General features: G+C 39.2%; 1 protein-coding gene across 3 annotated transcripts; it reads right to left on the bottom strand.

Annotated features, from left to right (window-relative positions):
* Positions 1 to 1,850: 1,850 nt before the first annotated feature.
* On the bottom strand, positions 1,851 to 21,655 carry zbtb47b (zinc finger and BTB domain containing 47b). 3 transcript variants are annotated; one of them, XM_027174922.2, is made up of 7 exons: positions 21,476 to 21,655; positions 13,491 to 13,544; positions 9,100 to 10,091; positions 7,781 to 7,928; positions 6,362 to 6,477; positions 5,406 to 5,550; positions 1,851 to 4,434 (listed from the first exon to the last, which is right to left on the bottom strand). In XM_027174922.2, exons 3-7 carry the CDS (start codon positions 9,862 to 9,864, stop codon positions 4,109 to 4,111), a joined length of 1,500 nt encoding a protein of 499 aa, XP_027030723.2. In that variant the 5' UTR covers positions 9,865 to 10,091; positions 13,491 to 13,544; positions 21,476 to 21,655; the 3' UTR covers positions 1,851 to 4,108. The 3 variants fall into 3 exon arrangements, with proteins under 3 accessions (XP_027030723.2, XP_047664781.1, XP_027030708.2); XM_047808825.1 differs by lacking the exon at positions 21,476 to 21,655 and adding an exon at positions 13,661 to 14,265; XM_027174907.2 differs by lacking the exon at positions 13,491 to 13,544 and having other exon boundaries at positions 1,854 to 4,434; positions 21,476 to 21,651.
* Between the last annotated feature and the right edge of the window lie 1,942 nt (positions 21,656 to 23,597).

Here is a 23,597-nt window from a genome sequence, read left to right on the forward strand (position 1 = left end):
CATCCTACCAGGAGCGTGTGCAAATGATAAAACATCTTGAACCTTAGGAGAAAGGCTTGTGCCAGTATGAAAACCTTTAATAAAACAACTCCACACGATTTGCCCCCAATATTACAGCAATATTTCTTTTCTTTTTTTTAAATAACACAGGCTTCACACAGTCAAATGTCATTTGTTGTAGAATTTCTTTGCACGATAACTGAATATTTATTACATCTTCGTTTAAGTTCACATGACAAAGCGCTACAAAACGTTTGCGCTAATTAATCCGTGATATTAATGCTATGCTTGCTGAATGTTTGTTATTTACAATTATTCAACATCGAGTTGTTGTTAATAATGAATTTGGAGGGTATTTGTAATCTTTATTATATCCGAGATCATATTTGGGTCATTCTCATTGTCTGTGAATGAACTCTGAACCAGCAGCCATACCGAGTCACCTAGAACTATCAATCTATAGTGATTTTACTTAATATCATTAATTGCTTTTATTTATTTTATTTAGTCTACATGTAATGGAAAAATAGTATTTTGAAATAAATATCAAGTCCCTTTAAATATCTTCCGCCATGTTTTTTGGGCTTCCATGAAATTCTCATCTGGTGAACAGAATTATGGGATCGCATCATTGATCATTCATATCCTGTAAAATAAAGCTTTTTTTAATGCTATTTTTACGCTGCTTTTTGAACGAGTCAGACTTTATGTCAGCAGCTGAAACAGTGGCCCAAAAATAGAGCCTTGTGCAGAACCGAACGTGATGATCTTGAAAACTGATGTGTCCTTGATAACGATACCGTCCGTGTTGAAGACACAGATTATCACCACATGTCTAAAATCTCTTCATGGTGCATTTCATTCTATTCCCTTCCCATGCTTTACTGTACCACCTCTACAACTTATTACTCTCCATACAGGAAAAGCTATAAAGCACCAATAGAGGTTGATCTCTGGTTGTCACAGAAATACAGCACTGCACTCCTCCTCCTACGGGGCAATACGATTCCCAGTGCAGAAAATAAGGTGCAACTAGAAGCGTTGTAACAGTAAAAAAGTGTCCAAAGTCATATGACGAGAGGATGAGGAAAAAATAATAATAAAAATCTGTTCATCTGGCACATGACGTTACTTGCAAAATTATACATTTTATAATCTTTAATTTATAATCTTTTTTATCTTCTTCTGCAATGTGACCTAAACAAAGTGCACTGATCAGTAGCATCATTCCTTTATGATTGTGATTCCCATTAAGGCCAAAATTCTTCTCCCCTCAGCACAGGAGTGTTACGATAGAGTGTACAATTCTGCAAACATTCTGCTCATACAGTATACCCAAGTTTTACAGACTGGGACCAGACCAAGAAGGTCCACAGTTAAACCCACTGACTTGATCTGTCTTATTCTGGATAAAATAATCTCCTAAATGTATAAAAGTAAACATGAAGATGACTAGAAGAAAAAAAAAGATAGTTGTTTTAGGGCTTAGCGATTTAAAACCAGATGTTACTCAGTTGTTCAGTGTTAACACTAAAGTATTTGTTAATAGTAAATCAAATTTGGGTGATTAAGGTTTCTACAGCTTTGTGTAGAAAAATCCATTTGATTTAAGAACATAATAAAGAACATAATAAAAGGATATAAAGCTATTTACCTATCTGACAATTTACATTATGAGCAACTATAAAATATAAGGTGCTTAAAAGATTCCTTCCTTCCTTCCTTCCTTCCTTCCTTCCTTCCTTCCTCTCTCTCTCTCTCTCTCTCTCTCTCTCTCTCTCACTCTCTTTCGCTATCTTTCCCTTCCTTCCTCTCTCTCATCCTTCCTTCCTTCCTTCCTTCCTCTCTCTCTCTCTCTCTCTCTCTCTCTCTCTCTCACTTTCCCTTCCTTCCTTCCTTCCTCTCTCTCTTTCTTCCTTCTGTCCCCCCTTCCCCCCTCCCTTCCTCCCTTGAAAGATCATTTCAGATCTGCACATACAAATACAAGAGTATCTACTCCCAACTTCTAACTTTCAAGGTCAAGGTCTTTCCTAAGTATCGGCTACTTCATCGCACGTCTTCACATTCGACTGACTTCCAGCACGATGTAAACAAAACCAAATTGAAAAAACTGCTTATACAGTAAATGACATTAAGTACACAACTTATTTACAGCTTACGCAGTGTGTGCATGTTAATAGGGGTTATATAGTGTTTGTAATAGCTGCTTATTAAAGCTATATTATACTGAGTTCACTATTTTAGATGCAGAAACCTGTCTAATACTTGGTTAATGAGACTCTTATAATCTCTAGAAGCTGTAAAATCTCATTTCTTAAATTTGATCTTACGCAATTTCTCCCTATAGTCTTCAAAAGGGCTAATTAATGTGTGTAAGTTTGAAATTTTTACATATTTCTATTTATTTTCATTTACTTTCTAACTATATTCATAGTAGGATGCAGATGATCTGTGACTTAAACTACTAAATGTGTACATCTATGCGTAACCTTTTTCTGTTCGGCTTCCCAATGATATTTCTGTCACTAGTATTTCTATTCGATTTTGTTTTCATTTTTTTATTTAATCAGATTTTTTTTTTTATCCCTCATGTGAAAAGGAATGCAAGACTCGAAAAGTACATCTTATATCGAAATTCAATTGAACTCCAAAATGAAAATATACACACAGTGGTTTACATTTTAATTTTCTAGAATTGCAATTAGTTTCATTTGAACCAATTAGCAGCCGGAAAATGAATCGAAAATTCAATTCACAGAATCTGAAAACGCTGCTTTTTGTCGTTTTAAAAATAAAGTTTATCTAAATATAAATACGGTGGGTTTGAATTTTAAAATATAAAACTCAATTCATTAAATTCAAATCCAAATTCTAGTGACACAAATACCATTTTAGAGAAGTTCTGAAATATCCATGAAGCTAAACAGAGCCACAAAGCCTTTACTCTCTAAAGTGATGTTCTACATCTATTTCTATTAAGCTTTTTAATTAGTTTTATTATATTGTAATGAACATATATCTCAGTGACTTATTCTCAATAAAGATGAGTCATTTAGATTGAAGTAACAGCTTCTTCTAGGAGTATAACCTGGGCAACTTTGCAAGGAAAAAAAAATCAAACGATCTCAAAACAAGATTTTGAAAATGAAGTGTAACGTTAGAACGAGTGAATTCATAATAAGCTACATTTTCAAAACATGAATGTACCGTAATTATTCGAGGTACAGACAAATGTACAAAATTGCAAACGTCTTTAGTTGAATACATGTATATTGCTATAATGCTAGACATCTACAGAATCGGAGGCTTCCGATCCTGATATCTCAGTCGTGTTTATGGCCGATATGCAGACTGATTTTAATAAAGTGCAATGTTACATTAAAAGAAAAAAAAAGAAAAAAACAAAATGAAAATTGTTTAAATATGTAACATCCGCAGGTTAACTCCGCCCACTTTCTCAGTCCACAACCCCACCCTCATGTGCCAGAGACATGGCATCAAATCAGACAACATTAACCAATACAACATCAGTGCTGATATGGTTAAAGTTAGAAATAAGGTGCAAGAGTGATTATAAACACGTTATACCTCATTAATAAGCACACAGGGTTTGGTTACTGCAGGGACGCAGGGATTTGGTTATCGGCATCGGCACCTTCTCGTCAAAGAGAAAAAAATAATCTCTTTTGCATTGCTGCTCAGTCACACGCCTCCCTCTGCTGGCTGGATACACAACAGACAACGCGACTCCACTGAGAGCCAAGGACAGGCGCTAGCATCTACACACACACACACACACACACACGAGCAGAACAGACAGGGCGTAGAGTCTGTAAAGACGTTTGCGCAGACAGCTGTGCATGAGAACTTACCCACGATAATGCATCATTTGAGAACAAGTACTATAAGGAGCCAATCTTGATTGTGTATAAAACATCTCTTGAAAACGAGTGTCACACACTGTTCCAAAAGCCTGCTACAACATTCAAACTCCCCTGCATGACATCCCCCCACGGAGTGGAATCGACTACTGCTTTTGGTTCACCACACTAAAAAAACTAGAAGGGAAAAATAAAAAGAGTTCCAGGTTTCCACAGAAAAACGCTTGTTAGTCGTTACTTGAATTGGAAAATAAAGCAGGAGGAGGAGGAGGAGAAGGAGGAGAAGGAAGGCCACTAATGGAGTGGAGGAGAGGAAGAGAGGAAGGGTGTGACCCTTCAGCCCCCGAGGTCACGCTGCTGTCATCTCCTAAAGAGCTGCTAAGCCTGAAGCACTTCTCCTTGTGCGCCTTGAGCATGTTGGAGAAGCGGAAGCGCTGGCCACACACGTCACACGGGTACGGCTTCTCGCCTGTGTGTGTGCGCCGGTGCCGCTTCATGTTGGGCCGGCTGGTGAAGCTCTTCCCGCAGATCTCGCAGATGTACGGCTTCTCACCTGGAAAAACAGAGTAGTTACAGTATTAATGCATCTCTCATTCATTGTCAATGTAGTCACAGCTTCTTAAAGGAAAACTGGGTTTCATTTATTAGTTATTTTAGGGTGCTTTCACACCTGCCTTGTTTAGTTCGGTTGAATCGTACCAGAGTTCGATTGCTCGTTTGGTGCGGTTCGTTTGGGCAGGTGAGAATGCAGCAATCGAACTCTGGTGCGCACCAAAAGTGGACCAAACAGGCGTACCGAGACCTCCTTGAAGAGGTCTCGGTACGCTTTCAAACGAACTCTGGTACGGTTCGTTTGTGGTGAGAACACGGTCCGAGATCGAACAGACCTAACTGCAAAAAGTATTGCGCATTTTGGACTAAACCAGCTGCCGTAGTGGGTCGTTGGCAATATTTTGGGAAAGATGAGCATGTCACAGTTTCGCAAAAGTAATGCTTGCCGCCTCCTGAAGTGTCTTGCGATGCGTCTTCGCCGTTTGCGGTGCATTAAAATGATATTTTCAAGCCGCATCCAGGCTTCGTTCTGAAAATGAAGACTTTGCATAGAACGCTGTATACAAGCAGTGTAGTAGATTACAACTACGAACATAAGTGCAGTGCGCGGTCGTCTATCCATGGTGTACTGTATGCTGTATTTTCCTCTTTTTGTTTACTTCCGGAGTTTCGTTGAAATTTCCTGCACGTTTATTCTGACCAATTGAGAAGCAGTTTAGGAAATACATGTGGCCAATGAGTGATGTGGATGTTATCACATGACAGCATTTTGTTTAGTTTCAACTGGTGCGGAACAGAACGATAAGTGTGGTGGGAAAAGGAACCAAAACTGATAAACAGCTACAATGTATAATTTTTTTGCTTTTGGTCCGGACCAAATGAACCGAACTATAGGTGTGAAAGCACCCTTAATAAACTCCTCTATTAGATAAAATTCACAGACTAAAGAGTGATTGAGAATGAACTAGTTACCAGTGTGGGTCTTCATGTGCTCGTCAAAGTATTGCTTCATGTTGAAGTCTTTGCCGCACCACTGGCACATGAACTGCTTGTGGCCGATGTGGATGCTCATGTGAGAGCGAAGTTGGTACTTATACTGGAACCGTTCACTGCAGTTCTGCAGCAGGAAAGACAGATTAAATGTTCGTTCTATTTGGTTTCATTTGGTTATAGACTGAACTATTCACACTAGGTCCATCATGTATGTTGGATGGTATGGTGCTGAAACCTAATAACCTAATAATCATTTATTAATTTGTCTTTTCCTGGAATTGGATCACTTGCAAGCAGCCAACAACAAATGATGACCTCCAATAATCCTAAAGGTCATGGATATAATGATTTCCTTAAAGGCCAAACACAATATTTCCTTCATTCTTCAAAAAAAAAACTTAGGTAAGGACTGATGTTAAAGGAAAATAATCAATGACAAGCTTAAGCTTTATTCCTCTTATAACACAGCAATATATTTTTCTATACACTACAAATGGTAGTTGAGGAGTCTGGAGCGTGTCCCAGGTGACGCAGGACACGTGGCGATGGAGACCTGGGACAGACAAATCTCTACTGTAAGTATACAAACGTTTTGGAAATGACGTGCAGATCTTGTGTAGTTGTTTGTTCTGTTTGTTATCAACAAGACAAACTGCAGCTAGGGGTTAACCTAATAGGCTTTTAATTAATTAGGGGTTATATGTAATAACATTAGCATCACTAGATGGATTTTCTGTACCATGTATGGTAAAATGATAGAAAGAATGTGCCGAGAGAATACATTTATATAACTACATTAGTACTGATAAGGTATTGATAACGTAACCTACATTAGACAATCACTGTGACTCCTAATTCCTATGTGTTTAAATCATCTCTATACAAAGTCATGCATCAGAACTGATCTTAAATGATGTAATACACAGTAAACTCACCTCACACCTGAAGGGTTTTTCCCCCGAGTGCTGCAGAGAGTGCACCTTCAGAGACATACTGCGTTTAAACGACTTCCCGCATGTCTCACACGTGAACGGCATGTCCTTTGTGTGGGCTGCAGGCAAGGACACACACCTCTGCATTCTTATACATGTCTACTGCATATCATGTTTACAGCGCATGAGCCGTGCGACAAAATTCTGATAAATGATTTTAGGGCCTTTAAATCTCACAGTTAAATCGCACAGTTAAAGCGCACAGTTAAAGCGCAGTTAAATCGCACAGTTAAAGCGCACAGTTAAAGCGCGCAGTTAAATCGCACAGTTAAAGCGCACAGTTAAAGCGCAGTTAAATCACACAGTTAAATCGCACAGTAAAAGCGCACAGTTAAATCACACAGTTAAATCGCACAGTTAAAGCGCACAGTTAAACTACACAGTTAAAGCGCACAGTTAAATTACACAGTTAAATCGCACAGTAAAAGCACACAGTTAAATCTCACAGTTAAAGCGCACAGTTAAATCGCACAGTTAAAGCACAGTCAAAGCACAGTCAAAGCACACAGTCAAAGCGCACAGTTAAAGCACACAGTTAAAGTGCACAGTTAAAGCACACAGTTAAATCACACAGTTAAATCGCACAGTAAATGCGCACAGTTAAAGTGCACAGTTCTACACAACGTTACATATAAAACTTACACAACGTTACATATATAAACATAATGATACGTCCCATAAAAGAAATTTGATCCTTATTACTACCACATTATATTTCTGCTTTTCTCTCAGGTGATCGTTATGGAGACGAGAATCACTTCTGGGATGAAAGATTTCTTTCTGTTTGTTAGGAGAGATTAAACAACACAGCCTGTGTTTTCTGCTGCGTGTGCTGTATGGGGCAGAAACAAGGTCAGCGTGGCTATTTTTCCCCAACAGGACGCTTAAATCGAATACAGATCAGGCTTCAGGAGATGAAAGGAACTTACTGTTCATGACCCAGGCAAAGCAGTACCTAATTACACAGCTTTAGATCATACGTCCTTGTGTGTGTATGTGTGTGTGTGTGTGTGTGTGTGTGTGTGTGTGTGTGTGTGTGTGTGTGTTTTTGCTGCCATCTAGCTGTTCCCGGGGGGGTTGTTCTGAGCAGAGATGCTGTTTGTATTGTTTACAATTGTTTCCTGACTTGTAATAATTTAAAAATATTACCTGTACTGATATATGATTTTTATAACCCAGAATTTAGCTCCGCCCCTAAAGTTTAGACCCTTATCGATTAAAAGGCAGCTGATCATTTCAACAGAAGCAAACGTGATTTCCTTAATGTTTTACATTTAATTGCAGTTTGCCACACAATTAGCACAGCATGTAAAAATTGCATACCGCACCTTTAAATAACCCTCTGCAGGCCAGGATACTCACCCACCATGTGCTTCCTGACATGCGCCATTGTGTAGAACTTCTTGTCACACACCTCGCAGGAGAATTTCTTCTCAGCGTAGCCATGGACGACCTTGTTGTGCTCGTGGAGTGACCATAACTTCTTAAAGGCCTTCCCACAGGTCACACACTGCAAAAAAAATAAGATTCATTATTGATTCATTCTTCAAGGGCATCTTAAAAATAAATCAGTAATCGATCAATAAGAAATGCACTTTAGATTAAATCATATTCAGAATCTAAAATATCAACGCAATTTTCTAAATGGCCCCAAAGAAGCAGGAAAGAAATAATATATGGCCAACTATGTGCTGTCTAAGCATTTCCACAGTGGAGTTCAAACAGGAAATGACTCGGCACTTTGGCAATAATGCCACCATCCAGCTGTTCTCTCCATCCCAGCGCTCACATGCATACAGATCACCCACGTCTCATCTCACCTCACCTCACATCACATCCCATCACATCTCACACAGCAGAGAGAAAACATGACGTAACGGTGGACAGAGACAAGCGCAGTAAATAAAGCACAGCAGATATACAGGCGAAAACCTTCTCCCTAAGAGACTGTGAGAAGATGATGTATTTACAGGTCTGTTTTAAAAGACTGACCTTGTTTACATGCACACAAATAATCTGATTAATATCTGATTCGGACAGTTAGAGTTTATTCCATTGTCATTAAAATACAGTAAACAATACAGCATGAAAATATAGCAGATCAAATGACTTGTATTTCTAGACAATACTAAATATATATAACACACAAACGCACCTCCATGATAAATAAAAAGGTATTTGCTCTTTATTTATGGGCTGCAGAGCAACAGCAGAATTGTAATAAAGTTGTGTTGGTTACTCTGATCACATAGTATTGATACTGTGATCGATAACGTCAACACAATACACGTTCCTGGGGTATCGTGAGGTGTCTGAGACATTCATTAGAACTGATTTCTGGTCAGAAGAATCCTGACAGTACCACAGCAATCTGTGGCTGGGAGTCCAGAGAGCTCTCTATGGGAATTATGATATCTCTCTCTCTCTCTCTCTCTCTCTCTCTCTCTCTCTCTCTCTCTCTCTCTCGCGCGCGCTCTCTCTCTCTCTCGCTCTCTCTCTCTCCTGTGAAAGAAGGTCAATGTCACTTTACAGTGCCTTGTGATGCTCCTTTCTCAGTACAAAGAAATTCTAGGTTTGCGATAATAGCATATATTGCAGATGCAATGGTAAGAGAGAATTTTTCCTATAAATGACATACTGTAGGAACGTGTGTGTGTGTGTGTGTTCGAAAGTGTGTATACCTGTATGCTCTTCTCACAGCTGGTCTGATGGTGCAGCAGCAGCTCACTCTCCAGAAGGAAGCGTTTGCCGCACTTATTGCAGATCTGCATGCGATTGTGTGTGACGTTGGTGTGTTTCTCCAGGTACCAGCGATTGTTAAATACACGCGGACATTTCTTGCAAGCAAAGTGCTGCTTTTCCTCCAGCTTTACCTTCTGGCCCAAACTCTCCTGTTCCATCTTCCTCTGTGCCCGCATGCCACTACCCAAACCCTGGCACAACGCCACAGTGCTCGCTCTCGTCCCACGCCGCGGTCTCTCCATGATTGTCAGTGGAACCTCTGGAATGCTAAGTTCGTTCTCCTCTTCATCACCATCATCATCCTCATCATCTTCTTCTTCCTCCTCTTCTTCTTCATCATCATCCTTTTCCTCCTCCTCTGTGCTAATTTCCATCTCTTCCTGCCTCTGCTCATAGTCTTTATCTTCATCGTTGGTGCGATGACGAGTCTGACCTCGCTCTCTGCTCTTGCCCTCTGGCCCCTTGGAAACATTTAGAGTCTGGTTGTTAAGGTTCACTTCAACAATGATTTGGTCTCTGTTAAAAGAGGCGGGGCTTTCTTGAGGTGTTGCCTCTTCAGGGCCGATGCCTCCATCTGCTTTGCATTTCCCACTTCCTCCAACATCATCTTTTTTGTAGAAGTGTTTGACCTGGGCCTGAGAGCTAGCATGATGTTCTAGCCTACCCGCTGTATTGTCTACCACCTTAATGGAAAAGGCATCCATTTTGTGCTCCTCAACCTTAGTTTTGCTGTAAAGTGGTGTGTTTGTGTTTTTCTTGATTGCCCTCCTCGCTGATGTCCAGCAAAGTCCACATTAAACACGTGGGGCTGTAAAAGGTGCCACTGTTTATAAGGCGTGTCCATCAAACAGGTGAAGTGTAGCACCACATCCTCCAGCAGGCAGAACACGACTGTGGTGAAGTCGCCGGCCTTCTCCGATATAAACTAGAGCTGGTTCGCAGAGAGGAAAAGCAGAATTTTAGATTACCTCTACAAATTTTTATAAAACAGATGATCTGAAACCATTCCAATAACATACACATTAAAAGTACCAAAAAATTTAAAATGCTTTATCCTCAATCACACACATTCCAACATCAATAGCAATGAAATGTAAATAATTCTACATTTTTTTTTTACAAATATTTCACATCATTTATGAACCTGACCATGTTCACTAATAAAAGTCCAAACGCAGATATCAGACATCCCTACAGCCATATGCCGTCTCCTCCGAGCTTATTCTACACCATCTTCTAAAACATGCTCCATCTCTTCCACAACAAACGAAGTGGGAGCACAGGATAACGAGAATGAGGAGCGTTTGAGAGCCACATTGATATTCAGATCCACACTCATCCCATCAGCTCCATCCTCCACCTCTCCGTCCTGTCTCGCTGGAGTCATCACAATGCAGAAGACAAACACAGGCCAATAACCAATTAGGCAGAGTCGTGAGAGTAAATACCAGCCTCTCCAAACAATTATCCAGATTCATTAAGCAGACTTTTACTGCCACTAACTGCCACAAGATTTAATGCAAAAGTGCTTGTTCTGATGTCAGTTGCCACTGGGGGCTTTTAATTTTCAGAGATTAAGAGACGATGTAGGCCTGTTAAAATGTCAAGCAGGACCAAACTAGCGTAGAGAAGAACGCTTGGATACATATTAACTTGATCACTAATCATTTATACGTTTAGCAAAAGTCAGCGATTTAACAAAGTCGGCGATTTCAAGCTATTTATTTAACGACGTTAATTTTGGAATACTGTCTCAAGGGTGATTATCTTCATTACTAGCAATAGCTTGGTTGGCTATCTGGACCTGCCAGCTTCAAGAAATAAAATGTTTCAGATTTGGTCAAAGTGGAATCACTTACCAAGTTCATACTCATCAGGCGCTTCCCAAATCTGTCTGATTCTGTGTCTGTCTGAAAGTGAACCATTTTTTTGTGCCATGTTAACAATCTATAATGCTAAACTACATCAGCCCAACTAGAAGAACATGGGAGTTACAATGGTTGTGGGTTTTATGGAACTGTCTATAATGAAGATCTTTTTGGAGTTTGCACTGAGACTAAAAAAGTGCCAATGAGACCTGAACAATTGAAGACTTGTTAATACATTTGGTAGAAACCTAACAACATCTGAACAGTGAAGCATAGTGGTGAGAGCATCGTCTTAAGTCACCTTTGGTGTCTTAGCAACTTCTCTGTTTAATGTCCTTAGTACTGAGATCTGGATGTCGGTGGACGACCCTCTGCAGATGAGATCGTCACAATAGTGTCATGTCTTTTCATTTATAATGAAGCTCTGGGGGATGCTACAATATTTCTTCATTTAAAGATTAACATTTTATCTCAGACTTGTTTTGATAGCTCCAACTTGTTATAAGACTGTCTAACAGTTCAAGATGAATACTTACACAAACCACTGAACGTGGCCATTTTGAAACCGTCAAATTTTCTTTCTTAATTTCTTTTCTTTTTTTTGGGGGGGGGGGGGGGTGTTTTATCTGTAAACTGGACGAGAGATTTATAAGCATGAAGCAATGTCCTGTCTCTGCTGTCTCACCATTTGTATTCAGCTGTCAACATGACTTCACATTTGCATACATAAATAAAATGTCACCCCAACCACAAGCCCAATCAAGTCTCATTATTTCTGCCTGTGTTATTTATAACAGTGATTGGAAACCAGAACACAGCAGCGTCAGACATGTCAGACTGGAAAATACATCAAATCCTCTCCAAACTCGAATCATCTGTTAACAAGGGCTACTTTTTTTACTTCTTCTAACGAGGCTGGGAAAGTTAAAAATAAAATATGACGCATTAACAAAAAGCTTGAAGAGATTTATTGGATGTAGCACTTCTGATCCGAGAGCGCTTTTTATTGCCAGAACGAAATGTTACAATATCAGGCTCAAGGCTTAAGCGTATTGTATTGCGAGTCTCCTCCAGACTGGAATGCACTTGGCCAGTGGTGTGTAACTCCATGCCAAGCAGACGAATGCCAACCAGTGCAACAGAAAGAGGGAATGAGATCTCCACTCGTTGCTTGTTGAATGACTTTTGCTTGAGTGAAAGCGTCTGCTCCCATGGCACACCCGAAAGCTGTTCACATTCATGCAGCTGTAAAGGCCACGGTTCTGCAGTTAAAGGAATTTGCTCCTGTGGCTGTGCCTATAGAGAGTCTGAAAGGTTAAAAAGGAGCATTTCTGGCTAGAGTCACTGTTTTTAATTCTGCTATTGCAGTGTAGAGGAGTTTAAAGACATTTATGTCTAAACAAGACTAAATAAACAAACCATGTAGAGTAGCTCACACAATTGTTTAGAAGTTATTTCTGTCAATAATTTTAGTAGTTAGGAAAATTTCATGTAGCTAAATTGATACAATCACACACAGACCTGCTAGCATTCAGGTAATCCTGTTAGCATGTAGCTAAATTCATCCTCTTCACACTCAGCCCTGTTAGCATGTAGCTAAATTCATCCTCTCAGACTCAGCCCTGTTAGCATGTAGCTAAATTCATCCTCTCACACTCAGCCCTGTTAGCATGTAGCTAAATTCATCCCCTTCACACTCAGCCCCGTTAGCATGTTTTTTTTTACTTCTTCTAACAAGACTTTAGTTAAAAACAGTTAAAAAATAAAATATGACACATTAACAAAAAGCTTGAAGAGATTTATTGGATGTAGCATCCTCTCACACTCAGCCCTGTTAGCATGTAGCTAAATTCATCCTCTCACACTCAGCCCTGTTAGCATGAAGCTAAAGTCATCCTTTCACACAAAGCCATGTTAACATGTAGCTAAATTCATCCTTTCGCACAAAGACCTGTTAGCATGTTAGCATCCTCTAAAACAGCTCAGATGGAACTGATCAACTAAAGTTAAGCTTCGTCATACTTTAGAACAAAATTTATTCCTTTGATATGTCTACAATCAAAGAAGAAGAAGAAGATCTCACAATCTACATTTATGTTCTGAATGTGTGTCATTTATGAGGTGTAATATTTACAAAATTATTAAAAACATTTTGTTTTTTTTGTTTTTTTGGTATTAAAATCATATATTTTTTTTAGTTCCAATTCTGAATTAAAGGGCAGGTTTGTGATAGATAAATAAACAAATAAATGAATAATAGAATAAATAAATAAGTCCCCCACAAAAAGATAAAAAAAATGGAAAGAAATGAAAGATGGCAAATGTTACATAGATCCAAAGTGAGCTTAAACCCCAGAGACAACACTGAAACAATAAAACCATAAAATATAGCTGTAAAATATACATGATATAGATTTCTGAAAATATCATTATTTAAAAAAAAAAAAAAAAAGCTTAACCACCTGCTTTTAGAGGACAAGGATCAGGAAGACGTCCTAAGAAACATAATCCAGCATCTTAAAGAAAAGAAAAAACCCATAAAAATTATTTATAAAAACAATCAATGTCTCTAAACACTGCTAGGTGAGAGAGTTGGAGTAACTTTAACAACGTGCTAAATCCTGTGACTTACTGTCTTACTGTCTGTCTGGCCAAAGAGTAACAGGAGACATTAAGCTTGAGCGATCAGCCTGCAGTAATAATAACCTACAGGATCCTGAGCTTCTCCTCAGATTTACTCCAGGAACGATGTGAATAATCTCCATCCTCTTACCCTCTGCTCTCTACGGCCATCTCCGCTTCTAGTCACACGAGCTGACAGAGCGGCCTGGCAGTTATTCACACCGCCGCTGTCTGTAAATTGAGAACTGATTAAGCAAACAATGTTCTCGTGCCAATAAACCAATGCATGTGCTTCATTCCAGATTATTCTGGTGAACCATCTCGCCTCCAGCGAGCAGTACAGAAGGTGCAGAAAGTTGATCAGAAGATCTATGTATTGTTTTGCATTGATGCTTCACTCTAAGGGGACACCTGCAGCCAATATTCATACCAACAAAATAAATATATGACCCCTACAGCATAACCACTACACTGTATTTACCTGTAATTTGTCACAAATGTGTAGGTTAATGATCCTGTAAGTCAAATAGTAATTCATAAGGATAGTGAAGTGCAGACTCGTCTAATTTGGTGTGGCTTGTAACAGTGGTACCCAAGGTAAGCAGGTGTGTGTGTGTGTGTGTGTGTGTGTGTGTGTGTGCCTCAGTGCACTAACATCCCTCCTATGTCCTCTTGGCCAAGGTGAAGGAGCAGAAAGAAAGAGGAGTGGCAATGGAGGGAGAAAATAGATATCTGTGTGTATGTGTGTGTGTGCACGCGCACGCCTGTGTGGTCTTGTTCAATACACCTTTTCACATTCCAGAAACATTTTGTCCTGACCTTGGTAGACATTGCTCACACACCTCTCTTGCTCTATATCACACACACACACACACACACACACACACACACACACACACACACACACACACACACACACACTCACACTCACACTCACACTCACACTCACACACACACACACACTCACACTCACACTCACACTCACACTCACACTCACACACACACACACACACACACACACACACACACACACACACACACTCACACTCACACTCACACTCACACTCACACACACACACACACACACACACACACACACACTTGCAGAGTAAGGTTGCAATAACTGCTGTGTAATTTCTGTATCACCTGAAACTGAAATGGCCTCTTTGGGGCAGGGTGCATGTGTGTGAGTGCGTGTGTGTGTGTGCGTGTGTGTGTGCCTTCATGTGCATGTGTGTTTTCAGAGAAAGACAGAGACAGAAACACAGAGCAGAGACTGTAATTTTGAGCTCCTATAAATTGTTAACATTGTGGATGTGTGTGAAGACCAGCAGGCCGCCTTAAACACTACAGATGCTACAAAGTGGCTGAAGTTATAAAGGCTACAACAACAAAAATGATAATAACAAAATTTAAACCCTTTCGTCCTGCTGCTGAGTTCACACAGAGTTTGTACTCTCATCTTTCAATATCTTTCTAACGCGAATACAGCTGACAATCTTAAGCATTCACAATGACACTAGCAGAAACATAAAAAAGCTGAGAGATTCTACACTGAGAGTTCTTACCGCTTAATAATGCTGCACAACACACACATAATAACATATTCGTTCGTTTTAAATTTCGAGTGGAGGAGAATTATGGAAGAGTTCCATACAGCAATGCAGCTACAGGTCACGTAGAGACTGGTCTCAGCTAGTAAGCAATGTAGGAGAAGACAATGGTGATGACACTGATGGTGATATCAGCAAAGAAGTGAAGGAGGAGGTGAGACAGTTGGACAAACTAAAAGACTAAAGCGCTGCTGCAACAATCTAGGTAGAAAATGAAACAATGACTCAGGGTGAGTCCTGATAAGCTCCTAGATCAGTAGTGAGGGCACTGATCGCCTCTCTCTCTCTCTCTCAATTTACTAAATCCTTCCTGTGCACTGGAATATCCGCTCCCTGAAAAAATCCCAAAATGCAGCATGAAAACCAGGAAGTTTCGATGCGCACTGTGTTCATTTTACTGGAAATGACACGTTATTTTTTAAACCCACTCAGCTGCAAAAAATTGTGGACGAACCAAAATCTCAGACAACTTCGTCGACAAACCCAAGCAGCTCGTGATCATTGATGTTGCTCTGAAATTATTAATTACGTTAAGGATTTTGAACCTCATTTGATGTTCTATATATTCATGGTTTAACGACTTACTGTATAAAGATTCACTAGCTAGCCTACGATCCTGCTTGAATTACCATGAGCAAAAATGAAAATAAAATACACATGAAAAAATAACGTCCGAAAGATACGGGTCCGGCATGTTGTTGATAAAAGGCAGTGGTTTTAAACATGCGAGTCATGTTGCTGGAATCCGAGTCATCGATGTCCGAATATTTAGTGATCCAGGGACCGTACCAGTGCTTAGAGCTGTTTGAGACACAGCCTAAATCCCCACTGTACCACAGTCAGCATTGTGTGTAACGCATTAAAGTGTTAACCAAAGTGCAAACAGACTATCTTGATCAATAAAAAAAAAATCACTAAAAATTACATTACTTATAAAGGAATGAATCGTTTAAGGAATCAAGTACAAAACACTTAATACTCAATCACAAAACAATTCCTGTTTTATTTCCTATTTGGCCTCAAAATCGATCCTGCTGACCATCTGCATCATCTTTTATGTTCTGGTTTTGAACAGGACTGATGATGTCTAACAGATCTGCTTACACAAACTGTGTGTTCTGCTAACAGAGTGTGTTCACTCTGGCCTCCGGTGTGGATTATGATCAGGATTAGTGCAAAATCCTTCATAAAGTCTACAAATACATTCAACTGTCTCTAGTTTCTAAGTGTTACAAGCTCAATTTACTACAAACCTCCATCCTGAGGTCTTCTGGAATTTTAAGATGAGTAATCAGAATCCATCCCAAATTTCTGTCCTCAGGTTAGTAATAAAAATCTGTAATAAAAAATACACCAATTCCTCATCACAATACAGTTTATTTTCACCCCTGCGAGGATAAATCCGGTCCAACCCGAACGTATGCTGTTGGCAGTGCTTGGATTTGCACATGAACCTTAACCACAGAGCTCTGTAATGTGCAAATGCTAGCAACACCTCGAGAGACTTAAAAGCTCTGCAGTGGAGATTAATATTTTGGTCAAGCAGAAATGAAACTCGTGATGACTCACCTTTCTGAAGGATTTAGCAAAGCGGCAGAACGTGGAGCGAGTTAATGTTAACGTTTCTCTCCATCCAAGTAAAGCCTGCTCTGGAAACTTCTCGAGAATTCGACTAAGAATTAACGTTTAACCGGAAATAGGAAATTGATTCTCTGAATCAGACACAATCACTATTGAGTATAAAGCAATCAATGTGGAATGCATTGTGTATTTGCATTTAAAACGAACTCCGTTCAAAGTCTGGGTGAAAATAAATCATTCAAACAACTTGACTTCTTAAACTATATTGGTGTCTCTGACCATATCCTGTAAATTTTTTTAATTGTACATTACTGTTGGGAAAATCTGATTATACGGATGGGTGTTGGTTGTTGTTGTTGAGCTGCTACTGGATAAATAGAAAAATAACAACAATAATATAGATAGATTGATAGATAGATAGATAGATAGATAGATAGATAGATAGATAGATAGATAGATAGATAGATAGATAGATAGATAGATAGATAGATAGATAGATAAATAAATAAATAAATAAGCAAGCAAACAAACAAGTTTCAGATCAGCTGAAACTCAGACAGGAACTGAACCTATAAGCATAATGCAGATTAAGGAAGATGGAAAATGGAGCGATTTTCATCTTTAGATGAAAAAGCAAAAAATTCAGATCCATAGTGATGATGAACAGCATGAATTTTCTGCTTGATGCAAAACCTGATAACACAAAAATTAATGCAAGAACAAAACCAGCTTTGAACGATGAAATATTCTGCAGGTATGAAGAGGAAGAGGATAAGGAGGGGTGAGGATGAGGACGAAGTAGTGGAGGAGGAAGGGGGGGGAGGAGGTGGAGAAGAAGGAGGTGAAGGAGGAGAAGAAGGTGAAGCGATGGAGGAGAAGGAGTAGAAGGAGCAGGAGGAGAAGCAGGAGGAGGAGGAGGAGAAGAAGCAGCAGGAGGTGGAGGAGGAGGAGGAGGACAGGATTCAGGATGTTTCTCTGCTGTATCTTTATATATTAAAGAAAACAAAACATATTCAAAGTAAATATTCATTTTATATCCTGTAATTTTGGGGTTTGTGCTAGAAGATTTCATGCAGGATTCATGTTTAAAACGCATTACACTCGATAAAAATGATTAATTAGAAAGGCTAAACACTATCTTAAAACATACAGGTAATCATGTCTTCTGTCTTTTCAGCTAGAACGGAAATCTCACTTCCCTTCAAAAGAGCACAACGTTTTTAAACGATATAACATCATGTCTCTGCAGGTCCATGTCCTATCTTCCTCTCTGGAGAAAGAGTCCTCTCTGGGGCCTAATAATCATCATGACCTCCAGTCAGACCAGCCTGTGTGTGTGTGTGTGTGTGTGTGTGTGAGAGAGAGAGGTTACAGTGTCCTCAGTGAACAGGAGCTGAGTCAGGACTTCTTGCCAAAAGGAGACTCTATGAAGCTGGCACTTTGCGGACACATAAAACACGATCACAAACGCCGCCCGGTTACTCGGCATACCAGCACGCTCCTCGAGCAGAGAATCTGATTTCACTAAGCAGCTGTGTGAGGAGCTGAACCTTAGAACCGAAGATGGCAAATATTGGCCAAAAACAAAGCAAGCTCTCCATCTGGTTACATTATAGATCAGAAATTGATGGTTACCAAAAATATTACAATATTACAAGATTACACAAAGTTAAATTCTGTGCTTGTGTCTGATAATCTACATTATTATTGGTGCCTGGTGGTCCTGCTCTCACCGACCCAGCCACTGTTGGGGTATTTTAATGTACTCATCTTGTATATCCGATGCTCCAAATAAACCGCTTACAAAACGGTGTGATTAATAGTATCGAGAAAGAGAGAGAGAGAGAGAGAGAGAGAGAGAGAGAGAGAGAGGGAGAGAGAGATGAGAGAGGGGGAGAGACATAGAGATGAGAGAGGGAGAGATAGATGAGAAAGAGAGAGAGAAAGAGAGAGAGAAAGAGAGATGAGAGAGAGAGGAGTGAACTATTCTTTACAGCTGCTATAAAGGAAGTGATAACAGGAACTAACTTGTTTAATGGAAGTTTCTGCTGTGGTAAAAGTGGGAAAAAACATCTGGCAGCTTCCAAGTACAAAAAAGTATAAAACATCCTCTAAAACAGCCTGAAAGCTGTTGTTTAGCGTATGTGTTAAGTGTATGGGCTAAATTACCTGATGCCACCCAGCTTTCAGGCGTTTTAGACAAATCTCACTTACAATTTAATAGTGTTTAGTGTAGATGAAGTGAGGAACCAGGTGAGATTTGTGCTGCAGCACCGACCCGACCCAGATATTAACCCGAGCATCCAGATGTGAGCTGAGGGCAGGATTACTGCACCACAGCTCCACCTCTAATGAGGAGGATCCTGAAATGACCCCGAAGCCTCAGTTCAAAGTCTCACAAGTGAAAATTGATACAGGTTACATATATAAATATTCTACAATCCATTAGGCTTGCGCTGATCTAAATGAAAGTTGTTGTTGTTCTCGTCCTCCAGCTGCTCCCTGTTTAGGACCGCTACAGCGGATCATCCGATCCACATATTTGAATTTTGGCACAGGTTTTATGCCGGATGCCCTCTCGTTTTATCTGGGCTTGGGACCGGCACTGAGGGTTAACCCCTCAGTGGCTGGGTTGGTTCCTTGCCCAGGAATCTTTCAGGGCCACTTCATGGTTTGTAAATAAACTGTAGCTGATACTCGTTCAGGATTCAGTTTCATCACATCACTTTAGAGTGTCAGTTTACTCACAATCCATAACCAACTGACACAGACAGAAGCCACGCCTCCTTCACTACAACCGACACAGTCAGAAGCCACACCTCCTTCTGTAGAACCGACAGACAGAAGCCACGCCGCCTTCTCTAGAACCGACAGACAGAAGCCACACCTCCTTCTGTAGAACCACACAGACAGAAGCCACTCCTCCTTCTCTAGAACGACAGACAGAAGCCACGCCTCCTTCTCTAGAAACACACAGACAGAAGCCACGCCTCCTTCACTAGAACCACACAAACAGAAGCCACGCCTCCTTCTCTAGAACCACACAAACAGAAGCCACGCCTCCTTCACTACAACCTTGTAGACTGACAGCTCAGAGGCCACAGTTCTCTGCTGCCAATTAACTATAAGGACTGAAACATATCATCCTGTTCCTTGCACTCTTTCGAAATCCGACTGACTTTAATGTTAATTGTTAAACAATGGGATGAAATATTTTGATCAAAATTGTTTGTTTTTGTTGGTTCACACGAATGAACTGAGTAAATTCAGTGAAACATCTGGCACATCTGATAGCGATCAGGAAGATCACAGAACATTAGACAAAATAAATGATTAGACTGATATAACAGTATATCAGACTGATATAACAGTAGATTAGACTGATATAACAGTAGATAAGACTGATATAACAGTAGATTAAACTGATATAACAGTAGATCAGACTGATATAACAGTAGATTAGACTGATATAACAGTAGATCAGACTGATATAACAGTAGATTAGACTGATATAACAGTAGATCAGACTGATATAACAGTAGATTAGACTGATATAACAGTATATCAGACTGATATAACAGTAGATTAGACTGATATAACAGTATATCAGACTGATATAACAGTAGATTAGACTGATATAACAGTAGATTAGACTGATATAACAGTATATCAGACTGATATAACAGTAGATTAGACTGATATAACAGTAGATCAGACTGATATAACAGTAGATTAGACTGATATAACAGTAGATTAAACTGATATAACAGTAGATCAGACTGATAAAACAGTAGATTTGACTGATATAACAGTAGATTAGACTGATATAACAGTAGATTAGACTGATATAACAGTAGATTAGACTGATATAACAGTAGATTAGACTGATATAACAGTAGATCAGACTGATATAACAGTAGATTTGACTGATATAACAGTAGATTTGACTGATATAACAGTAGATTAAACTGATATAACAGTAGATTAGAAGGATGCTGAAGCTGCGAGATAAATTACACACAAATAGAAAGTTTTCCTGCTAGAGATATTTTTATATTGTTTATACTGTTTTTCTTTTTACAATTAAAATGCAAACAATGAAAGTTAAACCTCCAACTGTTCCAGTCCTGAATTGACAAATGCATCCAATGCGCAGAGTTGAAAACTTTTCCCCTGACCCCAAGCAGATGGAGAAACCCAGCAAGCCTGGTTTAGGGCCATGGAGTCCAGACACAGACGCATGTGCACTTGTTCACTAAAACACGATCATGAATCACTACTGAAACTAAACACTTCTCCGACAGCAAACACTCGACTTGCAGGCATTTAAACAGAATGTTATTTGCACGGAATCTGCACATGCACCAAACGTCACCAGACGTCTCCAGTCACGACCCGATGGAGCTTTAACTGTTTATGTGCACAACTGAGGCTCAGGAATCCAGCTGCGTTCCTCAAAAGCTTTTTTTTGCGACTCAAACTTTAGTTAAAGCGCAAAACACTGGCGGAGAAACGGAGAGCCTCAGAACCCAAAGTGCACAAAGTGCAGCCGCCTTCATCGCTGTGTTCATGTCAGCGGATGTGAATAAAGGACGCGTCATGCGCAGGAATGAGAAGCTCGGTTTGTTTACCATGCTGCTGATCCGTCAGCTCGTCACTCCGCGGCTCTCGGGGCCTCCGCGCGCCATCAAACACCGAGACGCGGATTTTTCACATTTCTCCTGCTTTCGCCCTCACTCGCTCCACACGGGTTGCCAGATTGGAGCATCTGATTTCACTGCGCCCTCCTCCCTCGATTCAATGTGTGGATTATATAAAATACAAATTGTTACATGCACATCATATATCTCAAATCATCATCAACAACAACAACAACAACAATAATAATAATAAAAATTTAAATAACCAGCATTTTGAAAGATAACCGGCTTCTATAATTCTTTTTCTTTATAATTCTGTATGATATTATTATTATTATTATTATTATTATTATTATTATTAGTAGTAGTAGTAGTAGTAGTAGTAGTAATAATAATAACAACAACAAAAATAATTGCAATAAATATATTTAAATAACATATATTACATATATTACATAATATGTATTATTATTATTATTATTATTATTATTATTATTATTATTAACAACAAAAATAATTGCAATACATATATTTAAATAACACTGGCATTCAAAATTATTATTATTATTATTATTATTATTATTATTATTATTATTATTATTATTATTATTATTATCCCAAGCAATGACATAAGCACTAGAGATGAGACCGTCAGACTACCATGTGTCCTACACATTTTTAAGACACATGTTAAGACAAATTGATTGATTGATTCTTCTGTGTTATGATATGATACAGTTTGATCTGATTTAGGGGTGTTTCATAGTCCCGTATTTGACCAGAATCCTGAGTGAGGTCTACTGGTTATGTGACATTAATGATGGTGCATTTTAAGTATTGAACCAGTTGTCTGTAGTTATAAAGGAATTATTTTTTTTTTAGAAATGAGTTGTCTGTCTTTTTTGGATAATAGAAGCTTCATCATCAAATATAATAATGTAAAGGAATTATTATGAAAATATTTAATTTATGATTATTGCTAATTCATATATCGTGCCTATTAAATCAGTGCATCTACGACAACCTAAAAAATGTCTTCACCTTTGCTGTTAAAATAAGCCCCACTTCTCTGGGAAGGCTTTCCACTAGATGTTGGTGTGTGACTGTGGGGATCTGTGTTCATTCAGCTAGACGAACCATTACTGAGATCAGACACTGATGTTGGGTGAGGAGGCCTGGGGTGCAGTCGGTGTTCTAATTCATCCCAAAGATGTTCAATGGGGGTGAATCAAGAGTCGAATGCAAGTCATTAAGTTATTTCACTCCAACCTTAACAACAACATCCATATGTTCATGGAGCTTGCTTTGGGAACCAGGGTATTGTCAAGAACTGGTTTGAGCCTCTTGGTTCAAGTGAAAAGAAATTGTAACCCCACGTTGTATAAAGATGTTCTATATGATTGTGTGCTTCAAAATCTGTGGCAACAGTTTGGGGAAGAAAGACATACTATCATAAAGAAAGAAGAAAGACATACAATCTTTCCCCATATACTGTAGTTTTTTTTTAAAGTTTCAGATCCAGTTTGGGAAATAAATGAAATTGCATCTACCTTCTCAACTTCTCTAATTCAACCTGAGAAAAAAACCCAAACAAACCTTACCATCAATCTGGCAACCCCGGCTGGAGCATTGAGAGGCTTCCTCTGCAGGAGGAGGTGGTGATTGGAGCTCAGGGATCAGATGGGCTTTCTTGGCCCAGGATTTTAAAGAGACCTGCCTTATTAAAATATTGTACTACAAGATATATAAGTACGCACATTTAACAAATAAAATATAGACTTGTGTAGAAGTAACTCAATTCTAACTTTGATCATTTTTAAGATTTTATAAATTCAGTCACAGTAAAATTTAAAGCAAAGATTCTCAGCTCAAGTACAGTTTAGAAATTAAGTGATAATTCTGATAATATTCCATCAGGAAAAAATAAAATATGATACATACCAAAGGAACAAAGATGAACTGATAAAGGAATAAATATAAATGTTGTTATTCGAATGTTGGATATTTGTCACTGCTGCAGATGCTGCCCAAGTCAACTGTATTTTATGGCAGGGTTTGTACTGAGATTATTTCTGTCCCAGGTTAGAAATCAGCATGTAGAATGCTGTCGACT

The sequence above is a fragment of the Tachysurus fulvidraco genome, chromosome 25, assembly GCF_022655615.1.
Source record: "Tachysurus fulvidraco isolate hzauxx_2018 chromosome 25, HZAU_PFXX_2.0, whole genome shotgun sequence".
NCBI lineage: Eukaryota > Metazoa > Chordata > Actinopteri > Siluriformes > Bagridae > Tachysurus > Tachysurus fulvidraco.

Coding starts and splice junctions, on each gene's coding strand:
- zbtb47b (XM_027174922.2), bottom strand. CDS start 9,864: ATGGATGCCTTTTCCATTAAGGTGGTAGACAATACAGCGGGTAGGCTA. Junction 6,478..7,780: donor TGTCAGGAAGCACATGGTGG/GTGAGTATCCTG, acceptor CCTTGCCTGCAG/CCCACACAAAGGACATGCCG. Junction 4,435..5,405: donor GCACATGAAGACCCACACTG/GTAACTAGTTCA, acceptor CTGTTTTTCCAG/GTGAGAAGCCGTACATCTGC.